At 44.0% G+C, this 11,183-nt stretch overlaps 1 protein-coding gene across 5 annotated transcripts in view; it reads left to right on the forward strand.

Moving 5' to 3' along the window:
* The window catches only part of LOC109902717 (E3 ubiquitin-protein ligase LNX-like), an 88,314-nt gene extending 77,907 nt beyond the window's left edge, over positions 1 to 10,407 (forward strand). For all 5 annotated transcript variants that reach the window (XM_031785820.1, XM_031785819.1, XM_020499312.2 and 2 more), the window contains 4 exons: positions 3,861 to 4,038; positions 5,391 to 5,649; positions 8,996 to 9,154; positions 9,385 to 10,407. In XM_031785820.1, the coding sequence (XP_031641680.1) occupies positions 3,861 to 4,038; positions 5,391 to 5,649; positions 8,996 to 9,154; positions 9,385 to 9,520 (732 nt within the window). In that variant the 3' untranslated portion in view covers positions 9,521 to 10,407. The remainder of the gene's footprint in view (positions 1 to 3,860; positions 4,039 to 5,390; positions 5,650 to 8,995; positions 9,155 to 9,384) is intronic.
* Positions 10,408 to 11,183: the final 776 nt, after the last annotated feature.

Genomic DNA, 11,183 nt, shown 5'->3' on the forward strand with positions numbered 1-11,183 from the left:
TTTCAACAGATTCTTTCTGGTAAAACAGAAATTATTTGAGTGTGTATTGACAAGAAAAAGTGAGCATCCGATTGGAAGAGTTAAGGGTTATGTGGAGGAAGTCATCCCTCGATACAACGACTTTGCCTTTCGCTCTCATTTTATGATGTTCCAAGAAACCTTGCAGTTAATTTGCATGTGTTGATGATCTCTTTGTTTTGATTAAACTAGCCTAAATAAAGTTGTGTCACAAAAATCCCCAATGATGTAGCTAGCTAACGTTATCTATAAGCACGAATGCATCCCAGACTCTTAGTTAATTGGCCAACCAGACAGCTGTGTGGGTGGGGTGTACAGTCAACTAACCAGGCTGTACATTAAGCATATTATTTATATGGCCCCTTATCTATCGACAGTTGCACAAAGGGGAAATAATTAAAATTGGAAAAAAAATAAGTACAATGTAGCCTATAATGAATAATACATCATTGTATCATTGCTATTTCCCTGTCTTACACACAGAACAAAGGCAGGACAAAACTCTAAGATGACAAAATCCAATTTGGCTGTTTTTCAGATATTGTGTGAGGAACTCATCCCTCTGGTTCCATACAGAGGAGAACGACTGGAGGAGTGTATGTTATCCTCTCTGTGGCTGTTGGCCAACTGCTCCAAATAGTAGATGGCCAGAACCAGCTGATGCCCACCTACTTCAAGTGGCCAACACCCACCCAGTTTTCAGTTCTGGAGTCTGGGTTCCAGGGGATCAGAGGGTTCCCTGGTGTGATTGGGTGCAGAGATGGCACCCACATTACCATCAGGGGGCCCTCCGAACATCGGGATGCCTACACTAACGGAAAAGGCCAGCCCAGCTTCCAGCTGCAAGCTGTATGAGACAGCCAACATTGCGGGGAAATGCTTGTTCTGTGCATGATGCAGGGTGAACAGGACCAGCGACGTCACCTAGATGCCCACCCTCTTATCCCCCAAGCCTGGATCTTATTGTCCCATTCAGGGATAATGGTCACCCAGTGGACGACCACAAGCGATTCAATGCAATCCACAGCTCCGCCCGAGTCCAAATCGAGAGATCCATTGGCCTCTTAAAGTGCATTTGGAGGAGGCTCCAACATCTTGACATGCTGCTGCTGGAGAAGATTCCAGATATCCTCGCCAGTGCCTGTGCCCTCCACAAAATGGCCCTCATCCATGAGGGCATCACAGAGGACTTGGATGAGGACTATGTTGTGGCACAGGCACGTAACATCGAGCCAGCCCCTAATCCTGCAGACAACAGAGTGGCCCTACATAACCAGGCTGCCCAGAACAGGGACAACAAAATGGGCTCTAAACAATCAAATAATTGTTGTTGCACAATGGAGAAAATTGTTCTGGTGTCCATTTTTTAAAGAAATAGCACTTTTAATGGTTTAGATTAAATAAATAAAAATGTAATAGACTAACTTTATTCCAGAATGAACTTGCATAGAGAACAAAAAAATAACTGATAGAGAAAGTGTAATACTTTTTTAATGATATTGTATTCATGAAATAACACGAATATACAATTTTGAAACATTAAATAAATGTATTTGCTAGACTTTAAAACATACTCACTGCTTATTCCAAAACGAATTTGCATCAACAACAATCACTGCTCATTGAAAAAAAACATTCACTTCAATTAAAAATCACTGCTCACTCAAACTGTTTTTACTGCTCATTCAACAAAAACTATTTACTTCAATTTTGGAGACGCTGCAAAGCATGAGTAAACTTTTCCAAGCGAGAGTTCCTGTCTTGCTGAATCTGGTTGCTATGTCTGCAGGCTGAGCATTTCCTTAATTTTCGCCTCGATGGTTGCGGTCACACTTTTCTTGGTTGACCTTTTAGGTTCTCATTGCTGTGTGTGGATGTCAGTGTGAGGAATGTGAAGGTTGGGTGCTGTATGTGCTCGTGGCTGTGTGTGGGTGGAGTTTTTGGGGTGTGTGTCAGTATGAGGAGGGTAAGAGTTGGGTGTGCAGTTTTTGTGGATGTAAGTAGGAATTTTGTGGTCTGCAGGTGTATGTAGGTGGAGGTGTTGGGGTGTGTGTCAGTATGAGGAGGGTAAGAGTTGGGTGTGCAGTTTTTGTGGATGTAAGTAGGAATTTTGTGGTCTGCAGGTGTATGTAGGTGGAGGTGTTGGGGTGTGTGTCAGTATGAGGAGGGTAAGAGTTGGGTGTGCAGTTTTTGTGGATGTAAGTAGGAATTTTGTGGTCTGCAGGTGTATGTAGGTGGAGGTGTTGGGGTGTGTGTCAGTATGAGGAGGGTAAGAGTTGGGTGTGCAGTTTTTGTGGATGTAAGTAGGAATATTTTGGTCTGCAGGTGTATGTAGGTGGAGGTGTTGGGATGTGTGTCAGTGAACAAAGAAACAAGAACTCCTCCTTGGCCGGTTTTCGTATGCCTGTCGAGGATAGCCTTATACCTGAGTAAAAACACACGCAAGATGCGAGACCGAGTTACATCTTAGATGCAAAAGCATAGTATAAACGATGCAGTGGTCTGTGTTGGACAGAGAGACTGGTCTGAGAGCTACGTGCATGGACAGGTTCAAACCTGAGAAGAACCAAGCCTCCCCTAACCACTGATACAGGATCAGATTTATTTAACCTCTTAATTGTTAACTTTAGGATTGTGTGAATGTAGTTACATGTCCCCCCCCCCCTCCCCCGTATGGGGCCTCAAGGTGATCGAGTTATCTAATACATAGCTACTGTGTTAAATCCAGATATAGATAACTAGTCTTCATAACTTGACAACAATATTGTGTAATACCTAACCACAGATGAAAGGGGAAACTATTACGCTAGCTAGGTAACATAATGTAGCTAACGTTAATCCTCACCTAGGCTTTTCTCCATCATCGATATCCAATTCTTGATCAACAAGAAAATTAACATTTGGGTATCTAGTTAAGTAATGAGACACTTGCTATAATGATTTTGTGATAGTAGCTAGGCTACTGTACAAGTTGGCGTAGCCGGCTAACTACCTTTCAAACCAGTAGTCCGACAATCTTGTTGTGCATCTCCTCGCCTCGCCGAGGGTCAAATAAGATGGAAAAACTAAACCAATGAGAAAAACAAATAGAAGCAATGAAGAAAAACCATACATGATTCATATAATGTCTATTACGTGTAGTTATTCAATACATACAGTATGTAAATAATATACATTTACTTAAACCCTGTCAATTTTCTGTTCACCGCGCACTACCTCTTCGGGCTGTTAGCTTATGTGTGCGAACGTTTGCCACAAACTGCATTTAAAAAAAAAAGATGTTCACAAGCTTAAGCTAACATTAGCAAACTTTCGCGAACTATTCCCCTTGTTGAACGTGCCTCAGCTCTTACACAAAAAGGCATTATCATTGTTTTCACAATTTCAGAGTGTTATTTCGACCTCCAAATGTGGAAATATCATAAAAAACTGGAAATCACGTGTTTAACTACACTGCCCCCTTAATGAAGCTGGCTTCATATCGTGTTTTAATATTGGTCTTAATGAAGTTGGCTTCTATGGCTGTGTTTGTGTCTGTTGGAGGGAAACCAAGCCAAGCCTAGGAAGGAACTCCATGGCCGTCAGCAATCCTTGTTTTACTGGAAGAAAAACAGGACCATACTGTACAATTCTTTCATTTGAACACAGGCACAGAGATACAATTACAGACACAAAAATACACACACTCACACACACACATTCTCACACAAAACACAAGAAAACACACTGGATGCAAACAAACAACACCGATAAACACTCTATTGTAAACACACATCTATTACAGTTTAACCCGTAACATTTCTCACATTGCAGCCCTCCCCTCTGTCTTGTCCCCTTTGCAGGACTCATGTGAGAAGCTGGCATGTTATGAGAAGACGGTGACGCTGGCCAAGGAGCCCCATGACTCCCTGGGGATGACAGTGGCAGGGGGCATGTCCTCGCGCGGCTGGGACCTCCCTGTCTACGTCACTAACGTGGACCCCAACGGAGTGGTGGGACAGGAGGGATCCATCCGCAAAGGTACCAGCCTGGTGATAAACCTTAAACATCACAGTCTCACACACACTCATACAATTATACACACTCAGGCACAGTCTCTCTCTCTCTTTCACTCTCACTCAGTCATACAGTAAATCAAATCCAATGTTCTGGCAGGGAATTTAGCTAATATTTACCTGAATTGCTCCAATATTGACTTTGATGGTTATTCTGTTCCATGCAGTCCCTGCTGGTCTTCATGATGCCAGAGCTGGTACTGCAGACAGGTGTCATGTGTGTGTGACATGTCCCTTGTGTAGAACAGACAGTGTGATTGAGAAGAAACACTCAAATTCCTGTTTCATTACCAAGCTTATTTATTCAACAGGAAACGCAGGGATGGTTACTGTTCAGGGCTCGCCAAATTAAGTATAACACACACACACACACACACCACACTCAGATTTTGTTAAGAAGGTTCCAGAGGAAATGACAGGCTGCATTTTATCAGCTCATTATACAAAATCAGTCAACTCTGAAATAGACCAAACACAAACAGACTCCCAAAATGATTGGACACATTTGTGGCAGGCCTGTTACGGCTATATACTGCCGTGTGTGAGAGTATAGGTGTGTGTGTGTTTGGGTGTCTGGGTGTGGGATGTCAGAACATCTGAGGGAGCTCTCTGTGCCGGGCCAGACATCAAAGGGCAGTGGAGGCATTTAAACCCAGAACTACTCATCCTAGGGATCCGCCTCAGATAACCACAGTACAGAGAGACCAGACCAGGGTGTACCACCTGTCTGTTCTTCTGAATACACAATACTCTACATCTGTGTGTGTGTGTGTGTGTGTGTGTGTGTGTGTGTGTGTGTGTGTGTGTGTGTGTGAGAGAAAGAGAGTGAGGATGTGTGTATGATATTTAGTGTTATTCCCCTAGCCTTTATCAAAAGCATAATTCTGAGTGTGTATTCCTGTGCATTCCTGTGTGTATCAGTAACATGCATATGTTTGTGTATACAGCTGTCTACATAATAATTAACCAGATTGTACCCTAGCGCGTGTGTGTGAATTTGCATAGTGCATCCTAATCAAAGGGGGTGGATGTTGTCCTTTGAGCGAGCCTCCACTCCAGATAGCAGCTGGCTGTGCAGTGTGCTGCGGTGCAGTGCTATGTGTCCAGCACTTTCTAAGCCCACTTTGATTATCTGGAAGTTATTTGGTCCCACTGCTTTGTGTTCCTGTGAGAGAAGATTGAATATTCAATAGGCAGACGAGATGAGTCCTTGTCCCTGGGAACTTTTGCTTTTGAAAGGCATCAGAATCAGACAGTGGTCAGGGCAACAACACTGTGCTGAGTGGTGCTGTGTTCTGTCCTCCCCTCTGCCTGCAGGTGACATCCTGCTGAACGTTAACGGGCTGGACCTGACGGGGGTGACGCGGGGCGAGGCTGTGGCCAACCTGAAGAACACCACCTCCCCCGTGGTGCTCAAGGTCCTGGAGATGAGGCCTCCGGAGGAGAGCCAGCCAGAGTTCCCCTCGCCACCCTGCCTCTCACACTCGCCCACCGACAGCACCAAGCAGAACCTTGCAAAGCTGCCACACACCGATGACTACTCCCCACTGTGGGTGTCATGGTTGCAGCTGCCCAGGTGAGTAGCAGTACCCCTCAGCTAGCCTTCTTATTCTATATCTCAGAAACGTTGCACTTATCTTGTTCTACCAGCACCATCTTTGCTGATAACTTCTATATTGAGGACAAATGTACTATGACTGTGATATGTGGTTTCACCTAGCTATCTTAAGATGAATCTACTAACTGTAAGTCGCTCTGGATAAGAGCGTCTGCTAAATGACTAAAATGTTATATGCACAAATGTTCTCTTCTCCAATCTCAGTCTCTTCTTCCCTGACCAGCTCAGTGTTTGACCGGGCCAGATGGGAGAGGAGGAATGATAATTATATACATTGCACTCACAATGTTTAGGATGCAGCCTTAACCATACTGTTGCCCAGACACCAATAGCCTCTGTTTGGCATATTTTTAAGCCCCCTTTGACAGAACAATGTACTTCATGAGTTGATGAACATAGTTAGGTGTTGGCTTGCTACTTGAGTGAAGGCCCTTAATGAAAAGCACTAGCCAACAGATATGGGAGGGTACAAAGAGACCTAAAGAGGTAACAGGCTACATTACAAGGCCGATATGGGACAGAGGGAAGGGGAGAAGGAGGGTGATGACAGGATTAAGCAATAAGGCACGAGGGTGTGTGGTATATAGCCAATATTAGCCTTTATATACCACGGCTAAGGGATGTTCTTAAGCACGATGCAACGTGGAGTGCCTGGATACAGCCCTTAGCCGTGGTATATTGGCCATATACGACAAACCCCCGAGGTGCCTTATTGCTAGTATAAACTGGTTACGAGCGTAATTAGAGCAATAAAAATACATGTTTTGTCATACCCTTTGTATACGGTCTGATATACCACGGCTCTCAGCCAATCATCATTCAGAGCTCGAACCACCCAGTTTATGATGATGAATAGACACTAGTGTATACAGCGTCTGGCCTTCTCGCCATGGCCTTCAGTCTCTTGCTCATCCTCTTCCTCACATCCCAGTCTCAGAAAGTGGTCACTCTGACACTCTCCATCCCATGTGGTCACACTGACACTCTCCATCCCATGTGGACACTCTGACACTCTCCATCCCATGTGGACACACTGACACTCTCCATCATTCTCTTTTAAACAGCTCACCTTGCCACCTTTAAAGTTGATTTGCTCATCAGCCAAGTCTTCCCATCTCCTGGGGTGTGATGTGTGGCAGAGTTGTTGGATTGAGGGATGAAACCCCTTCTATGTCTGTTGTTTGGATAGAGTTCAGATTCTGGCAGAGTGAGGGCTATGCCCAGGGATGCAAACTGGTGAGTGCCCAAAAAGGTGATACTTTTTTTTTGCACAGAAACATGCAAAGAATCCCTGCTAGGGAGAAATGCAGGTTTTAACTAATTAAACAACAAAGAAAATGATCTACACGATCAGTCTCTGTGTGCAAAATAAAAAGTGGTTAATGTGAGCCTAACTCACAGCTAAAGAATGTAAGGAAAGCAATCCAATGTTATTTGTTCCCTAGACTTTACTGCAAATGACACTCAAGTCTTGAGAAAAAAACAATACACTTATATTGCAGTCAGCCATGACAGCCTTTATAATAGAACGCTTGTGACCACACGCACACACATCTAAATATTGCACTTGGGAAAAAAAGTAGAAATAGAATGAAACAAACAGGCATTCTATTTTTGCTCTTTTATAGTGGCCACTATAGACATCGATCAAGTGCGCAAGGCTACATGTGTGCAAAGATAACGTTCACTGAGTAAAACATGTAATAACCCCCCTCACTCACATGTGTTACTGTCAAGTACAACACAACAAAAGCAATATCTTTGGGCTACACTGCACGTTATTACATTGTACACTTTCTGCCTGTGGACATCTGTTCTACATTATGCCAGCAGAGCATGATACCTTTTTTTGGCATAATTGATCTCTTTCAGGCAGAGAGTACACCTGGCATACCCCTTTTGATCCACTGTATTAAAAGAGGGAAAGTGTGTGGTGTTTCTTTCAGCTACACTTGATCACTTAATCCACTTGTTTAACAAGCAACACCTAATTCTCACCAAATTCTCTCATTCTGAAAATGAACCACATCCTGTAGAGGGAAAACATTAGTTCACAGATAGTAGTTTGTTCGTTCGCTAGTGAACTAGTTATCCTTTCACACATATTGCCAGGGTCCAGTAAGCAACTAACGGGTTATAACTTTAGGAGGGGCAAGGAGTCGTATACCAGTTAATACTATAGCGTATTGGTTAGGTTACTAACGTTAGCTCATCTGATGTTGTAACGTTAGCTAGCTAGCTGTCTGACTTTATTAGCCAGCTAATTTTCAAACAATAAATTAAATTATTTGATCAGCTAAGTTGGCTAATGTTGCTCAACATTTCTCTGGCTAGCTAACAGAGAATTTGATCCAGCTACTATAGCAAGATACTTAACAATGGTAACAATAATTGTTCCACCACACTTTCTCCCTCACCTTAAACTTTTCAAATGCCAGTGGTTTTTCTGTTACAGCTTATGAAGCACACTTCATCACCTTCTCATCTGTCTCCGTGGTCAGGCTTCTCACCTACCCTTCGTTATGGTTCAGGGATGCACTGCTGTAACTGACAAACTGCCTTTGCACCCTACTGCTGTCTTTCCAGAGCGTATGCAGATTCTGTAACTAGCAAAGTGGTTGTCTCTTCTTTCTTCAGTCGCGTGCTGCATTCTGTTGTTAAGTGAACGATTGGCTGAGCCTTGGATACAGCCAGTATTGCTCCAAACGCGCATCCCTCGTTCAACCAAACATGCATCATTTGTTTGCTTACAAACGCACATCACTCGTTTACAGCCAGTAGTGATCCAAAGTCCCCCCCCCCCCCCCCCCCTCCAAACTTGTATTCTTAGTTTGCATCCCTGGGTATGTCCATTTCTCTACAGATCTGCCACTGCTGGTATAAAAACCTGCCCTTACTGTAGTTATTTATTTTTTAACTACTGGAGTAAAATAGAAACTCAATTTCTCCCCAACCGGCAAAATTGATTAGAAAAGTGAAAACCAACTAGTGATTCACCATGGGAATTCAGTCCAAATGGGCAACAGTTCCAACAGGATTTGAATAATAGTCATTTTCACTCACCCCCGGGCACTGTATTTTCACAGCTCTGCCTCACCTGGGAGGGAAAGCCATGTCTCCATTCTCATTGAATGACAGCCAAGCCGTTGTTTTTTTACAACAGACTGCCACGGGACTCTGCAATCTCATTGCTGAACATATGCAATCTCACTGCTGCATATGTGCACACAGTACAGGATGGGCACACATTTGAATGCTGGCAGCAGTCTAGAGATTCCCTAATCCCCCTTTTTGTCCCTTGCAGGCACCTGTACTGCTGCAAAGACATTGTGCTGCGCCGGAGCACCTCAGGCAGCCTGGGCTTCAGCATCGTGGGGGGGCAGGAGGAGGTCAACTGCAATCAGTCCTTCTTCATCCGTTCCATCGTGGAGGGCACACCAGCCTACAACGACGGCAGGATACGGTACAGACTACTAAACCTATATCTCACACACTGACCAGAGGACCTATATCACTGCATGTTTGCTGAATCTTCTATTTTTCTGTGACAAATTATGTCCAGTATTTACCTTATCGTTACAGTAGTGTTGTATTTACACACTGCTAGCATTGCTATATGGGCCTCCTTTACTATACTGAGTCCATCTCTATGGTTGTTAATCCCTGCATTAACCCCCCCATTTCTGTGAGTAGATGTGGGGACATTCTGCTGGAGGTGAATGGCAAGAGTACGTGGGGGATGACCCACACAGCCCTGGTGCGTCTGCTGAAGGAGCTGCGGGGCAGAATCACCCTGACCATCGTGTCCTGGCCCGGAAGCCTGCTGTAGCCCCGCTGCAGCCACAGGGAGGGGCCAACACTGACCCAGGAATGTGGGCAGAGCTTTAAACTGGATTACAACACTGAGCCCTACCGTATGGGATGGGCTTTCACTAGTGATGTAGCTATGGAAGGCGGACCTTAAGAACCCTGACTCCTGATGGACAGCTGAGACTTTGCCAGGAGTTCAAAGGAGGCCAACCATCCATGGAACTGGAATTTGACCAAACTCCCCAGAGACACTGAGCTGGGCAGAGCTGGATCTGTGGCCCTACCCCTGGGATGTTCGGAGGAATCTGATTGGAGGAGAGGCTTGTTCGATGACAACGCATCCAATTAGGGGGGTGGGTGGTTGGGAGGGGACACAAGTTGCCAATTCCATTGGTTCTATGTTAGAGTATGCATTTCATTGGACTCACATTTCTTTATTGTAAATGTTGGCTATCTAAAAAAAATACTGATTCAAGCAATTGTACTATGTTTCTATTTCTTTCAATGATTGTTTGATGGCCTTTCAATATAGGCTTTATTACGTTTGTATTAACAGTGGTCATCATATTCATCTGTTGGACTGAAGACACATTGCCAAGTAGCCGTTTGTGTTGAGTTGTTTTCAGAAGCTGTTGCTAAATGATCAAAACACTGGCAAAAGTATAGTAAAAAAAATAGTAAAATTGTGTTCATAATCTGTTAAAAGTAATATTAAGGTGACATCGTGGAGGCCTTACTGATTTTCCTACTTTTGAAAAGAAAAAAAACCTGACTTGATTTCTGTGTGTTTCCGTGGATGTGTCTGGTCTAGGGCCATTTAACGCAGTTCTATCACATGCTTCGGCCTGCGTAGTATATCTGATGGTACCTTTTGGTAACATAATCAATAAAGTCATTGGAAAAGGACACTTGTCTGAGAGCTTTGGCAAGGGTTGTGGTTTGGGTTCATGTTAAATGACCTGGGATAAGATATTATTTAGCACAGCTCACTGAAATTCTAACTATTCAGCTGAGGTCCAGTCAGCTCCTTTATCCAAACCTATCCCTTAAATGCAACAAAACAAACACCTCTCTCAGGTGAGACAAAATATACAGGTTGTATTCAATGTAAACATAAAACAATTATTTGGTTTTTCACCTTCAAAGTAAACTAAAACATATTAATATCAAAAGAAGCCGTCCAGTCTCTGACAGGTTAAACAGAATGCATGAGGGTCACACCGGGGCCTCCTATTGGCTGGTGAGAGTCACTGTGGGCTCAGATAGGTTGGCTGTCCCCCTCCTTACTCTCATGTCTTCTCCTGCTGCTACTGTTAACAGACACAATCACTGGTTCCTTACACTGTCTACCTCAACAATGTGTGTAGGAGTGTGTGTGTTGTACCTGCAGAGACTGCATGTCTCCCCTCTTTGTCTCTGTCTCTCTTCTCTCAGTGTCTCCTCTCCCCGTAGTCCCTGTACCGGTGCCACTTCTCCTCACTGCAACAACAACTCACTGGTCAATAACCACAAACACTGCTTCCCTACTGGACACCACTGAAACAGTCTTCTTGTTGGACAATGGAAACTAGAGAGTGGCAGAAGCAGTGCGATAAGCCAGGTAACATTCTATTGTCCCATTTTCTCTGCTCATTTCTGTAGAAATGCTGGGCCCAGGGGACCAGATGATAGCAGCACCTTTA

This window comes from Oncorhynchus kisutch, linkage group LG13 (assembly GCF_002021735.2).
Source record: "Oncorhynchus kisutch isolate 150728-3 linkage group LG13, Okis_V2, whole genome shotgun sequence".
Taxonomy (NCBI): domain Eukaryota; kingdom Metazoa; phylum Chordata; class Actinopteri; order Salmoniformes; family Salmonidae; genus Oncorhynchus; species Oncorhynchus kisutch.